The sequence below is a fragment of the Anser anser genome, assembly GCF_964211835.1.
Source record: "Anser anser genome assembly, chromosome: 1".
In the NCBI taxonomy this organism is placed as follows: domain Eukaryota; kingdom Metazoa; phylum Chordata; class Aves; order Anseriformes; family Anatidae; genus Anser; species Anser anser.
The window spans coordinates 143,186,103-143,207,107 of record NC_139720.1 but is presented as its reverse complement, the minus strand read 5'-3'; the positions used below and the strand labels follow the sequence as shown (position 1 = coordinate 143,207,107).

General features: G+C 40.0%; 1 protein-coding gene across 5 annotated transcripts in view; it reads right to left on the bottom strand.

Moving 5' to 3' along the window:
- SLC9A4 (solute carrier family 9 member A4) overlaps nt 1-21,005 on the bottom strand; it is a 36,751-nt gene that overhangs the window by 9,847 nt on the left and 5,899 nt on the right. For 3 of the 5 annotated variants that reach the window (XR_014576710.1, XM_083817542.1, XM_083817543.1), the window contains exons 3-8: nt 16,319-16,578; nt 13,516-13,733; nt 9,479-9,681; nt 8,691-8,777; nt 7,274-7,344; nt 4,344-4,505 (exon numbers count right to left, since the gene is read on the bottom strand). Coding sequence is in view for 4 of the 5 variants with exons in the window: in XM_083817542.1 (XP_083673668.1) it covers nt 4,344-4,505; nt 7,274-7,344; nt 8,691-8,777; nt 9,479-9,681; nt 13,516-13,733; nt 16,319-16,578 (1,001 nt within the window). In the remaining variant the exon portion in view is untranslated. The remainder of the gene's footprint in view (nt 1-4,343; nt 4,506-7,273; nt 7,345-8,690; nt 8,778-9,478; nt 9,682-13,515; nt 13,734-16,318; nt 16,579-21,005) is intronic. The other 2 variants (XM_083817544.1, XM_083817545.1) reach the window with 2 other exon arrangements.

Below are 21,005 nucleotides of genomic sequence, written 5' to 3'. Positions count from 1 at the left end.
AGTCTGGGCCTTGCTATCCTGCTGGTTTTAACTCCTCTGAGAAACTGAGCACATCCTTAAGAAATAAAGCACACCCTGACTAGAGTCCAAAAGATCTCTCTGTGGCTAAGGGAACGTATAGGATTTCCTTGGTACTAAGCCTGTTTCTCCATTTAAAATGAAAGAACTACCTAAAAGATAGTAATCTTTGCATTTTTAGCAAACTGGGACAAGAAGCTGACACTCATTTGTAACTGCCTGGCCTTTTCACTAGCAAAATAATGGATGAAGGCTGCTGTGAAATGTTAACTGGACCTGCTAAATCAGTCAATCTGTGTGAGAGTTAGTGTTCGGCTCAATTCCCAAGAAAAGAAAGGGAAATAGATAGTCATCATCCAGGATGAATCAGTCTGAGTTCATCTTGTTGTTTCTGGTTTTTCCCTTTCTCCATTTTTTTCTTTTCTCTTGTTTAAAATTTTATCGTAAATCTTTATTTTCAGCTCAGTGATGTCCTTTAAGTTCTGTCTGTAAATTGTGCAATTAAGGAAGGGATTATTATCAACATACAGTATTGCCAGAGTTTTGTGTATATTTATTTTTTACTCCTTTTAAAATAAAATTACTTTTAACGGCAAAGGAAGTTAGATTCCAGCAAAACTAAGATTATAGTGTAATCATAAGGAAAAGGTTTGAATTTTGCAATTGCAGCTAATTGAACAATGTTACCACGATTTTGTGCTATAATCTAACAAGACACAGGGAGAGAAATGGACTGTTTTTCTGGCTTTGACTAGAAATCTTATCCTGGCTTTGAGAAATCCTTCCCAACAAATGTATGATTGACACAGATCAGTTCTCAGCACCAGCAACAACAACAAACCTAGACATTTACCAGCAGGGAAGAAAGACCACTACCACCACAACCACATAATTCCAGTCCAGCTCGTGTTTTTGGTTGGTTGGTTAGTTAGCTTTTTGCTTGTTTTCATCTCTCAGGGTTACCACTGAGAGGATCCAGGGATGCCTCCACGTTCCCAGGTGAGCACTTTCAATGCACCTTTATTCCATACTGGGTCTGGCATGTCCTAGGCTGTAGGACAGCCCACGTATGCTACTTTCCAAGAAAGGAAACCAGCCTCTCTGCTGTCAGCAGCCCCTAGCTTCTCTCTCTTTGGACAAGGGAGGGACTGAGGTGCTAAGGCACACTTGCGAAAGCAAACACAAGCACAGCCCCTGGGGACTAACGGCAATCTAATTGCAATCAGCCGGTCAACCAGTTCTGGTATATAAAATGCAGCATTTGTGTAATGCAAACTGAACATCCATAGTGCAAGTGGTGTAAATGTCACAGGGAGTAACTCCCTCTCACATCCTCACTTCACCAAATGTCTCCATAGGGTCTTTACACCTTGCTGTTGGGAATAACTAGGAAAAGTGGTGAGCAGCACTTCAGCAAGACATCAGATCATCTCTTTACCTTTCCAGTTGCATACCTGACATGTCCACATGCCAGTACAGAAGAGGAGGCCATTCCTAAGTCATTTAAAGGCTTATTGTGTATCTTTTAAAGTGACTTATATAAAATCAATATAATTCCCCAAGTTTTTCTGAGCTGGAATAGCAAAAGAACAAACAGCAGGAAGATAATGTGCCTTGTTCTGAAGCAGAAATAAAAAGTATGCATTCTTTTCATGGGATTAGATATTAACCTACAAAACTGATAACAAGACATACATATGGTAATAAAGACGGGTTGCTTTGAAATTTTGCAATATATAATACATTTAAAAAAACTTTTTTTTTTTTTTTTAAATTGGTATATTACCAAACCCATAAAGCAACCCTTATTGAAACTATTTCTTTGTTCTTCTTGAAACCCTTAGAATGTTAATGACAAAGAATGGCACAGGCAATATAGTTGCAAAGAAAATACTGAATTGATAATATGCCATGGAAACTGACTCTCTCTGCATAATGAGGACCATGACAGTATCTCTTCTTAAGACTTGGAGATAGTTGATACAGGGAGGAAATAAAATTCCTTCCACAATGCTTGTAAAATTATTTTTTATGTATTATATCCAAAATTTTGAACATTGTGAACTCTCCACCAATCTTCACTTAGTCCTATGAAGGAAGTAGCATTCACCAGGCACAGCTCTTGCACAGCTGCACCATCAAAAATGACAAAATGTCATTTTATTCTGATCTCTACTGTATCGATACTCTGTAAGATTTACTTTTACACAAGTCAGTATTGCAGTAATATGAATCCAGCATTAATTAAACTCAGAGCTGATTCATCTCTGTCTCTCTAATGGGCATTGCTAGGGTATAATTCCAAAATACAACCATAAAAACACAGTTTTGATAATATTTGCTTGGCTGTGCTTTTGTCTTCAAAATTCTTATTTCTAAGGTTAATATTCTCCAAGCCATCATAACATAATGCTCGATTTTCATTTACATGTGGATTTTTTGTCGCATGGCCTGTGGACAAATTTCTCCAATCTGCAGTGGAAATGCTAAGTGCATATTGAACACCCACACCACCTGCAGGACTCCCACCAGCATGAATGCAATTTCTGAGCACAGAGTTTATCTACACTGATGGACATCTGCCTTGATTGTTACAGAGTATTTTCCCTCATGTCCCTAAATGCTGCAGAAGTGATCGGAAATGCTGAAGAGTTTTTTTACTACTAGGGAACCACAAATATTGCTATACATGATATAGGTTGGAATATGATTTCAAATCTCCATTGCTCATGGCCGGATTTTTGTATGCTGACTGAGGATAGCCTAGTTATAAGCCAGCTCAATGAGAAAAATCAAATCATTTATGCATGCTTCCATTAAGAAACATTTTATTCTTTAGCAGATTTACTTAATCACTCAGGAGAATGGAGTAATAAGAACTGCTGCATTGTCTCAGACCAAAGACACAACTATCTCACTATCCTGTCTCCTCCAGGGTTCCTCAGTGGACACCTACTGAAGAACAGAGCTGTGAAAACTTGTATTTTCCTAACACTCTCACAGCCTCCAAGGATCAGAAAGGTTCTGAGTCACATTTTTTTTTTAAAGGTGACATTTTATTTTTTAAAAGTCTGTCTCAGGAGGAAAATCTGTAAATCAGAGGCTGATGCACAGTGGAATTTTATTACAGTTTAAAGTAAAGATGGCAAAATCTAGTCTGTCATATTGTATTTATTATAGAATATTTTTCAGTCTAAACGCTTATCTCGGGAGAGAATTTCTGAACTACTCTAAAGCAATTTGTCTTATTTTCTTTTTCTCTCAAGAAAAGAAGAGGAAAGTGGTTTGTCTGCCATAGACTGTCTACCAGCCTTGCACATTTACTCTTGGCTCAGAGCAGTTAAGGGAATACAGCAGACAGAAAGGAGCCTGACAGACATGCAATCTCTTTTAGTATCATCCATTCAGCTAAGAATGACTTAGAAAGAAAAGGGCTAGGTCTTACGCTGCAAGCTGACATCAGTTTCAAGAAAACACATGAATTTTGATGTGATTATGCCAAACAGTTTCAAGAGAGAAATTTAGTTTAAATTCCTGTTGTTATTTGAAATTTCTGGTGTGGGGTGAGAGAAACAGTGAATAAAAAAAATATGCTGGGCCTTGCCAGAGGCTGCTGCAAAATAGAAAAGACATAAGCCTTGGGAGAACTAGCATTCATTTAGCGCACTATTGAGAAACTAGGCAAATGCATTGGTGTAAATTCCTCATTTCCCATACTGAAAATCCAAGGTAAGGTTTAGAAAGTGTTCTCCATAATCCTTTCTGTCTTTTTCTATTTTCTTCTCTGAAACCATGTTCTGGCCAAAGTGGTTATGGAAGTACCAAAATATAGCAGAATGATTTGAGGGACTGCAACCTGAAATAGCAAAAACTGCAAATGCTAGAAGGAAAACTGTTCTCTTCTCATTGGGATATTGGAGTCAAGACCTTTTCTCTAGCCTCTCCTTCAGTTCTCTCACCAGCTGGCAGTGATGAGTAAAACCCATTGGCCAGCACACTGAAGGTCACCGCCCCCTCGAACCACTGCTGTGATTCGAAGCACTGAGAGTGGCCTTTACACCTGACTTGTGTTTCTTCTTCTGAATTGCCCATCATTTAAAAAAAAAAAAAAAAAAAGTAATTTTCAATCTGTCAGCAAAGGACCGATGTGCAAATATGAGTGCCAAAGTGCCAGCCCAAAACAACACATTCCCACGACTGTCTTTTTTTTTTTTTCCCCACATTTTTCTGTTAAAATCACAAAATCCCTTGGGTGTTGCCTGATTTTTATTGCCTTCCCTCCTGTCCCACTCTGCTCCACAAAGGGTGAAGAGGCCAGTACTCACTGTAAAGAAGCTGTGGATGATTTTGAAATTTCCATGGCATTCTCAGCCATCTCAATGGCCAGTTTTATCTCCATCTTTTTGTATAATGACACAAGGCTGGATTTGGGTTGATGCTCCCGAATTAAAATTTTCTTCAAATACTTATTGTCAAACTTCTTAAATCTGCAAAAGAGATGTTAAAATCAAAGTGTAAAAAAATGAAATGTGTTTTTATTTCTGTGGGTCAAACTGATCTTCATTCAAATGTGCACATCTATAATTCAACAGTGGAAACTGTATCCAAATTGAAGGCACCTGTGGACTCCTGAAGAACGAGTGAACAGAGACCTTTAGGGGGACATTTGGCATGGTCTGGTGGTCCACAGAGATTGTAAAGCCCACTGGACAAAAGAAAGAAACAATCTGCAATCAAAGCAAAGAAGAGGACTGGGTATGTGTTTATATAACACTGCCACATTTGTAAGAAAAGAGTATGGCCAGTCTCCATGCTTTCATACAAATGTATTCTAATAGCAGCAGCTGCTCTTACAGTAATCCTGGCCTATTCAGCCAGCCACCAATAATGCTTCAAATGGCCCAGTAGTTACAGTAGTTTGGGCGCATTATGTTGCTGATAATTTTAAATCCCAACAATTAGGCTGGAGAAAATATACTTCTTTGTATTCTGAATGACAGAGAAATTGAATGGACCACAAAATACTATGTGCACGCATGCTGCAGATTGTAAAATATCTCTGATGTATGACATAATTTGAATGTGAATGTATATGTGTGCTTTGGAACAGGTATGTACTTTCAGGCAGATGTTTAGCAGAACAGCAGATCTTCTTACAAGTTTCTTTCAAAGGAACAGTTTACCACAGCAAGGTAATGCTTTCCACAATGCTAAGAAAAAGCAATAGAATTTTGTACATTTTTCTTTTAACATGACTGGTCTTCATACTTACTCAAATAACAGAGAGAGGTACACAAATGTTTCACTTGGGATTGAAGCTCTTTATATATTTTTTTTTCTTTTTCTTTTTTTTTTCAGAAAGCAACCTGAAGTGTCATCACTAAGGTAATTAATTCTGATACACATATGCTAAGCATCTTTAAAGTTACACAGGAAAGTCTAGGGAATACTTTTTAATACAATCTTCTTACATTATTTTTTATGTATATACAATGTGCCATTTGAATCTGCCCGTGAACAGAAACATTACATTTATGAAAAAATTGGACAAATTTATCTTATCAAAGCATTTTGCTAGATGGGAGATAAGTGGAAATAATATTTTATTTTATTGAAATGTGGAAATGCTGCTATTTCAATTAAATTACTGCTCCAAGAGTGATTTGTTTAGCTTATTGACTACACAGGCAGTGGTGTTGCCCCAGTGGCTGCTCTAAAGCCATCTATCTATGTACTGTGAGAGCCAAGAAGACATTAGAAGACATTTAGCTTCCAGGTCCAGGTATGCGCCCTCGATACATCAGTATACCCTGTGGGAATGAGAACTGGATACAGACCAACCTTCTACCCACTCGTAATTCTTGATTTTTATAAGGAGAAACCTAGTCATGAAGGGAACTTCCACATGTCCCAGTAAACACCCAGTCTGGATTACTGGGGTCCAGTGCTGAGTGGTAAGCTGGAGGTCTCAGACACAGAAGTCTAGGCACGACCTGAGGGATAACACTTAGCCCACAGCATCAGAATATGATGTCTGTGGAAAAGATTAGTCCATCCCCACAACATTAACGTGTTGAGGTGGAGGCCAACATGATTGCAGAGTGCCCTTGGGGAAGAAGGTAGCTTAGAATCCCAGTTCTGATTTCTTCTGAGCAATGCCTGAAAGATCCCCAAAACTTCACAATATCACCTCATCCTGCTTATAAAAGACATAGCACAGGTCCTGTATTTTAGGGATACTAAGATGATTAGAGGACTGGAGCACCTATCATACGAGGACAGGCTGAGAGAACTGGGCCTGTTTAGCCTGGAAAAGAGAAGACTGAGGAGAGACCTCATCAATGTGTACAAATATCTGAGGGGAGGGTGTCAAGAGGATGGAGCCAGTCTCATTTCAGTTGTGCCCAGCAACAGGACGAGAGGCAACGGGCACAAACTGAAGCACAGGAGGTTCTGGCTCAACAGGAGAGGGCACTTCTTTACTGTGAGGGTGACAGAGCACTGGCACAGCTTACCCAGAGAGGTTGTGGATTCTTCTTCTCTGGAGATATTCAAACCCCTCCTGGATGCCATCCTGTGCAATGTGCTCTAGGTGATCCTGCTCATCAGGGGGGTTGGACTTAGAGGTCCCTTCATACCTCAGCCGTTTGTGGATTGTGTGATTTTTCTGAGTGAAGACCAGATTGAAAGTATCTGCCTGTGCTACTAGATATTTAAATGCCAACATTTCCTCCAGTATTTTTTTTTATTTTAAATATGACTAATTACAAAGATTTGTAAGGACAAATGAGTAATTATTATTTAATCTGCACTCACCTACAAGGGATTGTATTTGCCTTGGAGGCTTATAGAGAAAGACAGTGAAGCACTGATACCATACACATATTCCGTTTCAAATCCCAACCTAAAGGAACACTGCCATATATCAAAGATTTATACCAAAGCTATATGCATAGTCTGATGCCTGCAGCATGAGTTTATCTGCTATATTTTTTTTTCTTTCAGAAGGTTCATTTTCTCCCTGTTTGTGCAGAAGCAATTTAGCACACAATATATGGGCACTGCACTCCCAAGAGATAGCGATTACTCAGGAGTTCACTTTTTAAAAAGAGATATTGCACACGTCCCCAATATTTTCATGCTATTTTAGCCTCATGGGGCACAAGATGGATTTCTTATTCTATTTACCTTTTGTATTTTACATCACAGATGATAGGTTATTTTATTATAATAGTCTGCAGTAAGAGATGCTTACTTATCTCTCAGCTGATAATGACTCCAATGTCCACATATGTCTTCAATACCAGCCTTGAAGTGATCCATCAACTGGAGAAACAAACACGGAAGAAATGTAAGTGGCCATTATGAGAAAATAATGTCACTACAAATATGCAACAGTTGACAGGATTTTCTTTCCTTTTTTCCCCTTTTTTCTTTTTAAATGGGAAGGGTGAGTTAATTCTGAAAGTATCTACATTTTTCTAAAAATCAAGGCAAATATCCCACTGTGCTTGTCTGCAGTGGCAATATTTTGATTGAGGTGGCAATTCGGTCAGTCTGCTATCATCTCACCGTCACCTAGAAAAATACAAACCTAAGTAAAGGACTGTCCCCAGTGGAAAACAATACTGAGCATCCAAATTTCATGGTCCTCTTTCTCTACTGAGACCAAAACTAAAATTATTGGATTTGCCACCCAAGTCTTCTTTCTGCATGTGTGGCATCCCTCTGCGTGTGTGGGGCCAGGTACTCCACACTTTAGCCCTTGCCATGATCTGCAAATCCCCTGAGGATTTTGCATATTGTCATGAGAATGGCAAGTTTATCACTGCTAAGTATCAGAATTTTCAGTCATCTTCTGTCCATTTCTAGCATTACAGAAACAGAGAAAATGGTCAATTCTTGCATATGTATAGTTGTAAGTGGTGCTTTTGAACATGATTACCATTCAAAGCTAAGTGCAAAAGTTGGAATAGCAAAAATTAAATTCACTTCAAATTCAAATCAGTTGAGATGCTCTGGTTTTGCTAATGCTTTTTGAATGTGTTTAATTTTGAGGCACAATCATTTTGTTAATTTCAGATATATTCCCTAGAGTAAAAATGAAAGAGTGTATGTATATTTTGTCTAGTGTTCCTAAATTAGTTTGAGCAGTTTCCTGTTATTTTATATATAGGTAATTTGAGAGCTAAAGCAAATGTTTGAAAGGGAAAAAAATTGTTACTTAGAATTAAATTTGCAGACCAATGTTTCAACTCACTTCAGTTCACCAAAACATGATTAAGACTTTTAAGGTGTCAGTGTGTTTATAATCAATCAAAAGATGGCAACAACGGTGTCTAACAAATCTGTCTGAAAAGGATGATAAGTGCATTTTGTAAATGCTGATTTTATGTACCTGTCCCACCATGGTAACAAGTATCCAGATGTAAGAGCCCTGCTATGCCATGTCAGTTACAGTACGGTATTATAATATGAAAGTCACTATGAATACAAATGAACTATCACATTTTAGAATATTATGCCTAGGTTTCCCTCCAAATGTTCTAAAAAGCATTAATTGCCCAAATTCACTAAATGTCAGGGCTACCAAATGCCTCCTTTAATCCATCTCTTTCTGAACACCCTACATTTTCTTTTTAGGGTACTATTTCCTGATACCAAAAACTTACTCTCATGTGAATTTCTTCATTGATGGACTCCTTTTTGTTGGTCTTTTTAACATCTAGATATCTGACCAATGGTCCAATTGTGATTCCCTGCATTTGGAACATTAAGTCGAAATGTTAATAATATCTCAAAAAATAAAGCAGAAAGCAAGAAAATGGATTTCATTTTAATCAGTCAGAAAAGCTGTCTTAGACGGGATAATGATCGATTACAACAGGAGAGGATTAAAACTCAAAAACAAAAATTAAAAAATGTGTACCTATTTTTTAATCAAGACTGTGTTTATCAACATGTTTTAACCACATAAAGTAACTGACTCATTGCCAAGTTTCACCAAAACAGCACTCAGCTGGAAGAAAGCATTGTCTTTGTGAGGTCCTTATGGTCTTGAAAACTCTTACTTCTATATTTTCAGAATTAAGCATTTTGGTTTGGTTTGATTTGGCTTGGTTCTTTTTTTGTTTTGTTTTGTTTTTCATGTAGAAACCATTTTCAGCTGTTCCCAATTCTCTATTGCACTACTAGAGAATCTAGCATTTAAAAAAAGGGAAATAGAAACAAAACTGGTTTTATGAAAACATTCCGATGGGATCTAAATGCCTAACCACTATTATGCCTAAGTGCATAGTGCTCTATGGATGCCCTAGAGTATCTGAGTCATTTGCAGGGGAAAATAAAGAGCACGGGACATCCAGAAGATCCAGTTCCTCCTTGTGCAGCGGTGTAAACCAAGTGGAATAACCTGGTCACCTTGGTTTTGTGAAAGCAATACATTAAGAAACACACTTACCTGGATGAACACAGTAAAGTATATAACTACAAGTGTAGCAGTAATGAACAAATTTTTCCTTGGAAAGAGGTTCACTGGGAGCAAGAACGCAAGAGAGAAGCTGCTGGCTCCTCGAAGACCACTGTAGGAAATAATGAGTTGGTCTTTCACAGTGAAGGGATACGTTCGGAACTTGTTACTGATATAGAAGAGAGAAAATACACCTAAGAAGGCAAAACAAACAAACAAACCCCAATTATTATTAAGAAAGCAGAAAAAGAAAATATTCAAAGCAAAACAAAACACATTTTGTCTCAGGCAGCAGTTGACAGACCTTCCTTTTCAATTTTTGGTTCTTGTCGTTTCTCTTTGACCAAATATTTAATCTTTGTGTGAAAAAGTCCTAGAAAAGTGTGTGTTTATTAACTGCTTCAAGTTTTAAATTCTCATGTGGGTTTAGAAGTGAGATTAGGGGACAAGATTTACTTCCTGTCTTTATGTTGCACTTCTCTGAAGTGTTCTGGACACAAAATAAACCACTAGATGAGAGTTTTTCCTGTGCCTTCCCTTGCAATGTTTCCTGCTTTCACACAGTGTCTGCCCAAAGTGTTTGAACAATTCTTTACCAACAAATCCTGTGGACAGGTTCACTGAAAGGCAGAGTAATAACATTTTAATTTTTAATCCTCTGGCTTACTGTCTCTGTAATTCTCTGTTTATTTCTCAAATTTCATTTTGCTTTCAGTAAAAGTTAAAATTAATCAGACAGCCTGTGGCTATGTAAGGACTGTTTTACTTTTTTTTTTTATGGAGTACATTTAGTTATTTGCTTGATTTTCTCTTAATCTACTTGATCATAAGACACAAATATCCTATGATTTGTGTGTAAACTGTTACATTGCTAAAGTAAACATTGAAAATTCATGATAATTACTGGTGTTATTTTACTCTGTATTCACTGATAAATTCAGTGAATTATTTTGGGTAAGGCTAGTAGCTCTATACCATTATTTAGGTTGCTGAATACCACTTTATATAGGACCTTTTTTGATTATTTATGTATGGTAGTTTAACATTGATGGGCAGCTAAGCACCACAACACCAAATCTCTCATTGCCTCTCCTCAGAAGGACCAGGGAAGAAAATATAATGAAAACAAAAGCAAACTTGTGGGTTGAGATAAGGACAGGAAGATCACTCACAGTTACTGTTATGGGCAAAACTGACTCAGCACAGGGAGATTAATGTAATTTATTGCTTATTGCTATCAGACTTGAGCAGTGCAAAGTTAAAAGGAAACTACAAACACCTTCCCCCGCCCACCCTCTTCTACCTCCTCCCCCCCAAGCAGCAAAGGGGAACGGGGAATGGGGGCTGTGGTCAGTCCCTAAAGCTTCGTCTCCACCACTCCTTCACGGTCACTCCCTGCCCCTGCTCCCCGTGGGGTCCCTCCCACGGGATGCCGTCCTGCCCGAACTGAGCCTGCGGGGGCTGCCCACAGGCAGCAGCTCTTCAAGCACTGCTCCCACACGGCTCCGTACCACGGGGTCCATCCATCCCCCAGGAGCAAACTGCTCCAGCACGGGTCCCCCACGGGCGGCAGCTCCCCCCAGACCCCCTGCTCCTGCGTGGGCTCCTCTCCACGGGCTGCAGCTCCGGCCCGGGGCCTGCTCCTGCGGGGGCTCTCCATGGGCCGCAGCCTCCTCCAGGCCACATCCACCTGCTCCACCGGGGGCTCCTCCACGGGCTGCAGCGTGGAGATCTGCTCCGTGTGGGACCCATGGGCTGCAGGGGGACAGCCTGCTCCACCAGGGGCCTCTCCGCAGGCTGCAGGGGAACTTCTGCTGTGTGCCTGGAGTACCTCCTGCGCTCCTTCTGAACTGACTTTGGTGCCTGCAGGACTGCTTCTCTCACATTTTCTCACTCCTCTCTCCCAGCTGCTGTTGCACAGCAGGTTTTTCTCTTTCATAAATATGATTCCGAAGAGTCACAACCAGAATCGCATACTGGCTCGGCTCTGGCCAGCGGCGGGTCCCTTTTGGAGCCATCTGGCTCTGATCTGACATGGGGCATCTGCTGGGCTCTGCTCACAGAGGCCACCCCTGTAGCACCTCCCAGTACTAAACCCTGGCTGCATAAACCCAGTACATTATGCTAGATAATCAACTACTCAGACCGAAACTGTGTTATGTGTCACCCTCAAACCAATTCTTTTTACCTTATTCAAGCTTCAGAGAAAATGATGCAATCATTTTAGCAAACAAGTTCAGGGGAAATATTTTGACCATCCTCTGGAAAGCTCTAGCACTCCCTTTGGTGTTTGAGAGACAAAGGGGCATGTGACAGCAAAGTGTTTTTTTTTTCCCGTAAACATTTTTTATCTCTTTGTTGGAAGGTTATTCCTATATGGACTCCAAAAGGAAGCCTTTAAAAACATACAGGGCACAGTTGGTTAGCAAGGCACAGGATTAGCAAGGAAATATTTAATCATTGCCTTCTTGCTGTCGAACCCACAACAATCACATCACCTTTACAGTTGAGTAATTGTGTCATCGCTATATAACAGAACTGTTCCAATGCACCAGAGCCACCTGAGAGATTTAAGAAATAGCACCTTAACCTCAGCTCTTTGATGCCAATGCTTAGTTGGTCCCAAACTCAGAGTATTGTATGTTGGAAATGACCTTTGGAGGTCATCTAGAACAAACTCCTACTCAAAGCAGATCTAATCAAATCAGGTTGCTCGGAGCACTAATCAAGTCTTGAGTACCTTCAAGGTTGTAAAGTTGTGCTGCTGTTATACTATTGGATCACTCTCATGTTAAATGGGTTCCTACTATCTAATTAGAATTTCCCATGTTCTACCTTGTGTCTGTTACCTCTTGTCTTACTGATGGGCACCTCTGAGAAGAGTCTGGATTCATCTTCTCTCTGTTCTCTGATCAGGCTTCATCTTCTCTCTACCCTCTGATCAGGTACTTGTAGACAGCAATAAGGTCTCCTGTGAGCTCTTTTTTTTTCAGGCTGAGCTCTCTCAGGCTTTCCTTGTATATCCAGTGCTCTAGTTCCTGACCAGTTTGGTGACCTCTACTGCACTTGCTCCAGAACCCCCATATCTTTCCTTTACCAGGGAGACAAGAACTGGACACACCCGATACTCTCACCAGTGCTGAATACATGGGAAGAAGCACTTCCTTGGGCCTGCTGCCTACACACTTGCTAGCGTAGCCGAGGATGCAGTTGGCCTTTTTTGTCACAAAGGCACATTTTTGACTTGTGACAAAGCATATTCCACAGTTGGTTCATCAACCACCTGCATCAAGAAATTGTCTTCTACATTTTTCAGAAATCTCCTGGATGTCTCGTATATAGCCATACTGCCCTTCCAACAGATATCGGGGTAGTCAAAGTCTCTCATGAGTACTGGGGCCTGTGACTGTGACACTTTCTACAGAGCCATAAAGAATGGTTCATCTGCCTCCTTCTGTTGATCAAGAGATCTGCAGTAAACACCTGTCAAAACATCAGCTGCATTGGTCTGTCCTCTGATCCTTAAGCACAAACTCTCTGCTGATTCCTCACATTTGCCCACATATGTCCCACATATAGTTTGACATCCTCTAGGCACTCCTGGCCCAGGACCTTTAGTGTTATACAGCCAGGACCAGAAGCATGCTTATGTACATTTATTATCCAATTAGTAAGTTAATTACAGAATGCAATTAAATTATTAAGTCCACTTACCCAAGGGCATATAGTTAACTAAAATATCGGCTTCTATATAGGCATAATCATGGTAATATTTTAATTTTGTGTAAAGTTTTCCATTCTTGCTTAATCATAAAACCTGCACTTGGAGACTGGCCTTAAGATTTGTTTGAGTTTGCTTTTTCCCCTTTTTCTGCATGTGGGGATTTATGAAATTAAGTTGACTGCAATGCATGCCTAGTAAATTTGTTATGAAACCGGTTATACCAGTCTGCACAGGCTTTACTAACATACATTTGCACAAAAAGTTTTCCCTCAGAGATGTAGCTTGCCCACAAAAGCTGACTTACTCAGTGCTCGCCAAATGAGGCAGAAAAGCAGAGTGAAGCAAATGAAGGCCCAGTTCCACTCGTGGTTTTTCCCCACTGTAGACACTCCCATGAACACAAAAATCAGGGTCTCACTGACGCTGCTCAGCATCTTCATGAAGTATTTTATTGTCGTATAGGAATTCTGGGAAACATTCTCCTCCACGTATTTCTTCATAGTCACTGCACATGCTGTCATGCTGTACCAGGCAAAACATCATAGATCAGCTACAAACTGTTTTTTAAATTATTATTTTTAATTTTATTTTATTTAAGAACAACTTTTGCCTTCATTACCTGCACTCTCCATCGCTGACTTTTAACCTTCCTAATATCATGTAGCATTTTACTTCTTCAGTAACGCTAGCTATTTCGGTGAGAGCATCTTAATGCAGAACTGTGAACCAATTTTGTTTGTAGGAAAAAGGAAGCAAATCAGTCAGCCTCCCTGGGGAGGAAGTGAGGGTATCACATTCCCGTTCAAAGTCCACTTTATTTTGAATGTCTAACACACAACCACCACACAACAAATATTTGAGTCTCAAACAAAGGGCGGTCAATTTCGTACCAGCCTGAGGATAGATCAATTAGAGAGACATAACCTGCCTCTCAGTGATCTTCTCCTTCAAGATGGTGGTGGGAGAATGTGGTTTTAGTTCTCTGCATGGGCCAAAGCCCCCGCTGGCTCCCTTCCAGCTGGGTGGCAGATCGGTAGGACCATATTAAGCTTCAGAAATTCTCATGCCACAGAAACCCACTGCAGGGAAAATTAATTATCCTACAGATGTGTCCTTCACCCCTTTTAGTTGCTCAGAGTGTGGGGGATGCTCCTAAGGAAGGAAAAGAATCTTTTTCCACATTTTTGCTGTTAATCAAGACTAGAGCCTGCTTCAGAGGTATCAGCCACAATCCAGCACAGATGCTGGTCACGTTCATACTGAGCAGTAGTCTTCAAACAGGACTGCTGAAGATGGTTTCTCTTATCCCCTTCATTTTCCACAGTAGTATGTAGATAGATTCAGTGCTATGGTAGTAATATATTCCATCATCTATCTAGTTTCTCTTGATATTCTTTTAGTCTTTGGGGGTTTCTTGGGATGATATTTTTCTGAACTTGTGAATTCAGAGAATTTTGACTGCTCGTTAAATAAACCTTCATCTAGTTTCTGCTCATTTAATTTCCATTGAAGAAATCTCAAGAGTATTCTGGTAGAAATGAGACATTTAGCAGGTCCAAGAACACTTTAAGACAATGTCGTTAAGCATTAAAGTTTAATACTGTTGACTTTCAAAGACACATGCATAATAGACTTTCATGATCCATGTGACAAATGAATGAATTCCTCAATAATTCAAAAGGGTGACAATAAGTTCCCATTCCTAAAACAAGCAATAATTTCCTCAATGAAGCAGTAAGAATAATGAATCCTAATTATATTAACATTTTTTGTTACTAATATTTTCAATGCTCTAATGAAAATAAAAAGTAAGAGGAATAAAGAGCTACATAGTCGTGTGTAACAAATAGGCAGGGAAGCACTATTCTGTGCAGTGCAGGTAGGAAAGGGTCCATGTAGCATTAATGCTCACTATAAAGGTGGTCTAACCCTGCTCATCTAAAGTCACCAGTCACCTTAGAGCAAGTGTGCTGGAGATGCAAAACAAAGCCTAAGATTCAATTCTGTTGTCTAATTGCCCAGAGAAACAAATTTCCTACCTAAATACATATTTAATATGGTTAAATATTCTGATCTGCCTTCCAAGGGCAACCCTCCAAAAGTTGGTTTTACAAAGCCAGTTGTGCTCTGAAGCTAACCAAACCAGGGTTTGACAAGTGGACATGAGCAAATGTACCTGTCTGGAAAGCAACAGCTACACACTTTTATTTATTAAGTTTTAACTAGTTTGTTCTCGATATAGGTAAGAGTTTTCTGGAGATCCCTCTCCTCTGGGAACACCAAGGCCTATGAGATCCCACTGGCTTGTGAGCTCAGAGCCAATGCAAGCCACACCAGCTCCTGCCACCCACCAGCTGGGCAGTCCACAGCACTAGCTGGAGCGTTTGCCACCTCACGGGGTACTCTTTTCTTTACACTTTACCCTTCTGAGCGGTTGTTAGGTGCAGGATCTTTTCCTCTACCAGCAGTCTTCTCCTAATGTTTCTCACTTTTGCCTCCTATTCCTTCCTTTCTCTTCTTCCAGTGATGCTGTTCTAGCATAGTGTAATTCCAGTAAACCACATTAGAACTTACATTCACAACTATATACAAAAGCAATAACTCTGACTTTAAAAAAAATTTTTTTTTTTTTACAATTTCCACACTCCTTACTTTTTATTCCTATTGTAATTTGATAGTGATGATGCTTAGCAATAAATGCAGACACACTGGGCTAGTATCAGATCATTCTCTCACTGAACGGGTCTTACCAGAGGTAGCTGACTACTGCTCGTTCAGGTCCCGAGGAACAGAAAACAGCCAGCTGGTGGCAGCACTGGTCACATTACACAAGTGCAACTTTTTTTTTTTTTTTTTTCAGGCAAAAATCTCCCCAAAATGCCAACACAGATATCCACTTCTCAGTACTACATCTATGCCTACACTGAGTATAGGTTTGCTTTTCCTAATTATCGATGCACTTACAGACCCCTTAGAAGCCATTCACTGCAGGTCTCTAGGCCAGATCCTGAAAATGATGGTGTTACACTAGCCTCAAGCAAACAACCTACATGAAAGGTTGCCCATTCCCTCAAGAGTGCATCCAAAAAGCCATAAGGAATACTCACGCCAGAATTCCTGAGATGTAAAGGGTTTCAGCGGACAAGTATGACAGGTAGCTGAACATGAAGACCAGCAAAGGTTCAATAGCAGAAACGTTGTGGGTGAATCGAGTCATGAGCGCCGAAACAAATCCAAAGACGATGCCAAACAGCATACCACCCAGCCCCACCACGAAGAAGCGAGCAAAGCCAGCAAGGATGTCGATGGATTCGATCTCTTCATACCTGTGCATCTGGGTGAAGGCGATGAAGATGTTATATAATACCTATGTGCAAAAATAAGGATATAGCAGTTAGATTTCCTCCTGAAACTTGCAAACTTACACATTTTATACATACATATATATGGATATATGTGTGCTAGATATTGCTTTAGACAGATCAGCAAACTAGCAGTTTCAGGTTGCCTCTAGCTAGATAAATACAATTATTAGAGTTCTGTTATTGGAGTTCAATTAGAAGTCTTATGTAATCTAAGTTTTAGTGAGTTGACTTATTGATACAATAATTATAGCCTATCATGATTGACACTGAAAAATCCAGAGTAAATGGCTGTCACAACTGCATTTACACAAATATTCAAAGGAAGCTTTTCCAACCTGGCCGAGAAAGGTCCCAATCTGGCTCTAAACCTCTTTACTTTTAACATTCTCTTTTGGAGTTTCCTTCCATTTCCTTGCCCACCCTGCTCCCTATAAATCCTATGTTAATGTAGCATCATTGTGTGAAGGGGAAGTTCATAGTCTCTCTAACCTCATATGTTTTGGGTTTCATGCCACGTAAACTCCTTCCCAGGAATTCTGTGCCAGTACTCTCAACTTCAAAGTAGGATCTAAAATGCTATGGCACATAAAGGGCTTAAAGACCCTTCATACTTATATTCTGACTAGAAAGCTTGAAACATCAAAAATAAAAAGAAAATAATGTTGGATTACATGACAGATTGAATTCACTATACTTTATAAATTGGTCTGTAAAGATAATTTCATTTATTTTAGATCAGATAAGTTTACCATACTTATATTATTAATAATTTCTCTCATTCAGAAATTCATGATGAAAAATCTTCAGTATGTTCCTCTTTCATCCATTATTTAAAAACTAATCCAAAGTCTCCACGGGAATGAATGGGGTAGTGATAAAAATTTCTTAGAAACTGCTGACAGTTGGTTGTCATTAAGTCCTGTCAGATCTATTTACAGGAAATGTCTAACATGTGAAAGTCACCTTTCAGTTTTCAAGAGAATTTTAGGAACATCTAAAGACACCACTTCTCCATAGCTATTGCACCAAAGTATAAGTTCCATAACACAAAACAGAGCAAAATAATTTATCTGTTTTTCTTTGGTCTTTCTTCTTCATATAGTTAATTTCAGAAGAGCATTAAGAAGATTAAAGCAGATATTTGCAGGTAGAGGATTCAAGCTTATTAAGATAATAATTATTCCCCAGCTACTGTGCAATCTTAAATTGCTGCTGGGAACATACAACCCTGAGCTGTCACAAAGTCTGTTCTCCGGGAGGCTCACTGATAATATTTCTGGGGGACAGACACAGCACAACAAAATATTTCATGTGAAAGCATCCCAAAGTAAATAGTCATAGCTGTTTTTCCTGATGAATGTGTATGAAATTAGGTTCTTCAGTGACATGTAAGGAAAAGAGGGTTCAAAGCAAGCAAAATTTCCCACATTTACTATGCAGTGTTTAATTACAAAGCCTGTTCTCCTGTTCTCTGTTCCCTCTTTCTTGCTGACTTCAACCTCTTTCTAAGACATGTGATTCCTTATAAATGATATCAAGGTAGTGATCCATGCTCACTTTTGAAGAAGGCAATTTATCATCAGCAAATGATTTAGTAAGTTTGTCTCTCCTTTTCTGCCTCCTAAAGTAGCTATACAATATAAGTGAATTTGCACAAAAATGGTACTTATTGAAATATGACATAATTTCCATTTTTTTGTAATGTGCTTTGTGGAAGCAAACTGTTCTTTGCAACAACCTGCATTGGACATCACACAAGTAAGGCCCCATGTAAATGTTGCTTAGCTAAGTTACCTTGCAGTGTTTCTAGCAAATGAGGTACTATAATTCTTTATAGAATCATAGAATAATAGAATGATTTGTGTTGGAAGGGAAATTAAAGCCTGTCTAGTTCCAAATCTTCTGCCCTTGGCAGGGACACCTCCCACAAAACCAGGTTGCCCAAAGCCCCATCCAGCCTGGCCTTGAACACCTCCAGGGATGGGGCGTCCACAGCTTCTCTGGGCAACCTGTTCCAGGGCCTCACCACTCTCATAGTAAAGAATTTCTTCCCTATATCTAACATAAATCTCCCACGTTTTAGTTTAAAGCCATTACCCCTTGTCCTATCACTACACTCCCTGACAAAAAGTCCCTCCCCAGCTTTCCTGCAGGCCTCCTTTAGGTACTGGAAGGCTGCTGTAAGGTCTCCCCAGAGCCTTCTCTTCTCCAGGCTGAACAACCCCAACTCTCTCAGCTTGTCTTCACAGGAGAGGTGCTCCAGCCAACTAATCATCCTTGTGGCCTTCCTCTGAACTCACTCTAATACTTCCATGTCCTTCTTGTGCTGGGGGCCCCAGAGCTGAACGCAATGCTCCATGTGGAGTCTCATGAGAGCAGAGTAGAGAAGGACAATCACCTCCCTCAACCTGCTGGCCACACTTCTTTTGATGCACCCTAGGAAATTGTTGGTTTTCTGGGCTGCAGGCGCACATTGCTGGCTCATGTTGAGTTTTTCATTAACCAACACCTCCAAGTTCTTCTCCTCAGTGCTTCTTTCAATCTCTTCTCTGGACAGCCTGTATTATTTATATGGAAGGAAAGCCTGAATCAGCTTAGGATGTCTTGGTTCGCTCACAAAGAAGGTATAGATTGATAGTTGGCCTAATTTAACAAATTTGTGAATGTCATATTTCGGTGGGTTTTGGTTTTTTTGGAGGGGGCATTATCATGTAGTGACGTGCCACTGGGTGACTGATAGAGCCAGGGAGAGAAAGAGAGAGCGTGACACTGTTGCCCACAGGGTGCCTCCTCTGGGACTGGGTTCCCCGCTCCTGCTGCTGCTTTGTCAGCCTACGTGACACATTGCATACAGTATTCACATCGGAAACATTGGAAGCAAAGATTTTCAAGTGGCTGTCTTAACCACCAACATAGACAGCCTTGAAAACTCTTTTTTCCTCTCTCTGACCACATGAATTTTATTTTATTCTCAACTTCAGTGGCAGGGGCAGAGAGTATCTCCATCCTTCTCGCTAACACCCACACACCCAGTGGTCAAAGCCTTCCCCAGAAACATCAGGGACATAAATTCAAGCCCCTTCAAACAGAGAAATTATTTTTACTTTGGTCTCCATTATGCAGGAGATTTCTTTAACTGTTCTGTGGCTGCATACAAGGAGGAGCTGATACCATTGGAGAAATGGTCACTGCAGCTTCATTTTGATTATGGTGTGGTATATAGGTGTTCTCAGAGTTTCTAAAATCAAGCCCCAGAGACGAAGTAGTCAGCGGAAATGTTCAGTTTTCTGATGCATACAGGTGCTCAGCTCCTTTCAAGATAGAAATGGTCTGGTCATAAGCAAGGGCACAGCTTCAGAAGCTTGAAAGACTTTGCAGCAAGATCAGGGTTCTCCATTTGTGTTCAACATTTGAATGAAATCTGCACTGAATTTACCGACAACACTGTTTTGGATGGGGTTTTGAAATTCCACTAATGTATGATACACACTGGAACCAGTCCTGTTGCTGTCTACACAATGGTACTGATGTAGACATTCTAATGATAAAAGTCTGCTCAGGAGAAGCTATTGGGAAAAGAAACAACAGGCCCTGGAACCTTCTTGTTCCATCGACAGATATAGCCCATCTGCGTAGAATGAGACAAGGTACAAATGGGTACAAAGGATACAGTTATCATCTTCTGTTCCAGTACCTTCAGTCAAATGAATAAATAACTTATAATTCAACAGTCAATTAGTTTAGGAATTTTTAATACCAAGATATTAAACTAAATATGGGAGAGGGGGAGCTATTGTTGCCTCAGTTATAACGTACAAGTTCAGCAAAAATCACACCTGTTTGTCCTGCTGGGGAGAAAATGTTCAAGCTGATAAGCAGGCTGGAGAGAACCAGGGGATATTTGTATTTAAACAATAGAAAAAAATATATGTATTCAATATATCTTGGTGATATTAGCTTTTAAACACATTGAGTTAACTCGAAAGAAACTGTTAAGAGAGAAATAGTGAGGAAATGGTAAGATAAGACAGCCAAGGTAAACAGTTTTAAAGACTTTAAAATAGCAAGTGGAGTATCAGGGAGGAAAAGAAACCTATTGGGATCCGTCCAAATGAGAAGTTTGATCTTCTCTGACATAAAGTCAGGTAGAGACTTTGGAAACCTTCACACCCAGAAAAAGTCTGGGAGGTGGCTGATGCAGAGATGTGCCAGCAGGAGCTGACAAACTGATTGCAACGTAGCTGCTGTGAGAAGAGACCAGTGATGAGGTGCATCGGGCAATGGGAACTCACTCACACCGATGTAGCAAGCCCTTTTATTTCTTTTGCTAACACCACCTTGTACTGTGGAGGAATGCCTAAATACCACTGGTTTTAAGGACTTCCTGGTACTGCAGATTTGTGCTGTAACAGGATCCTGACTGAAAGCT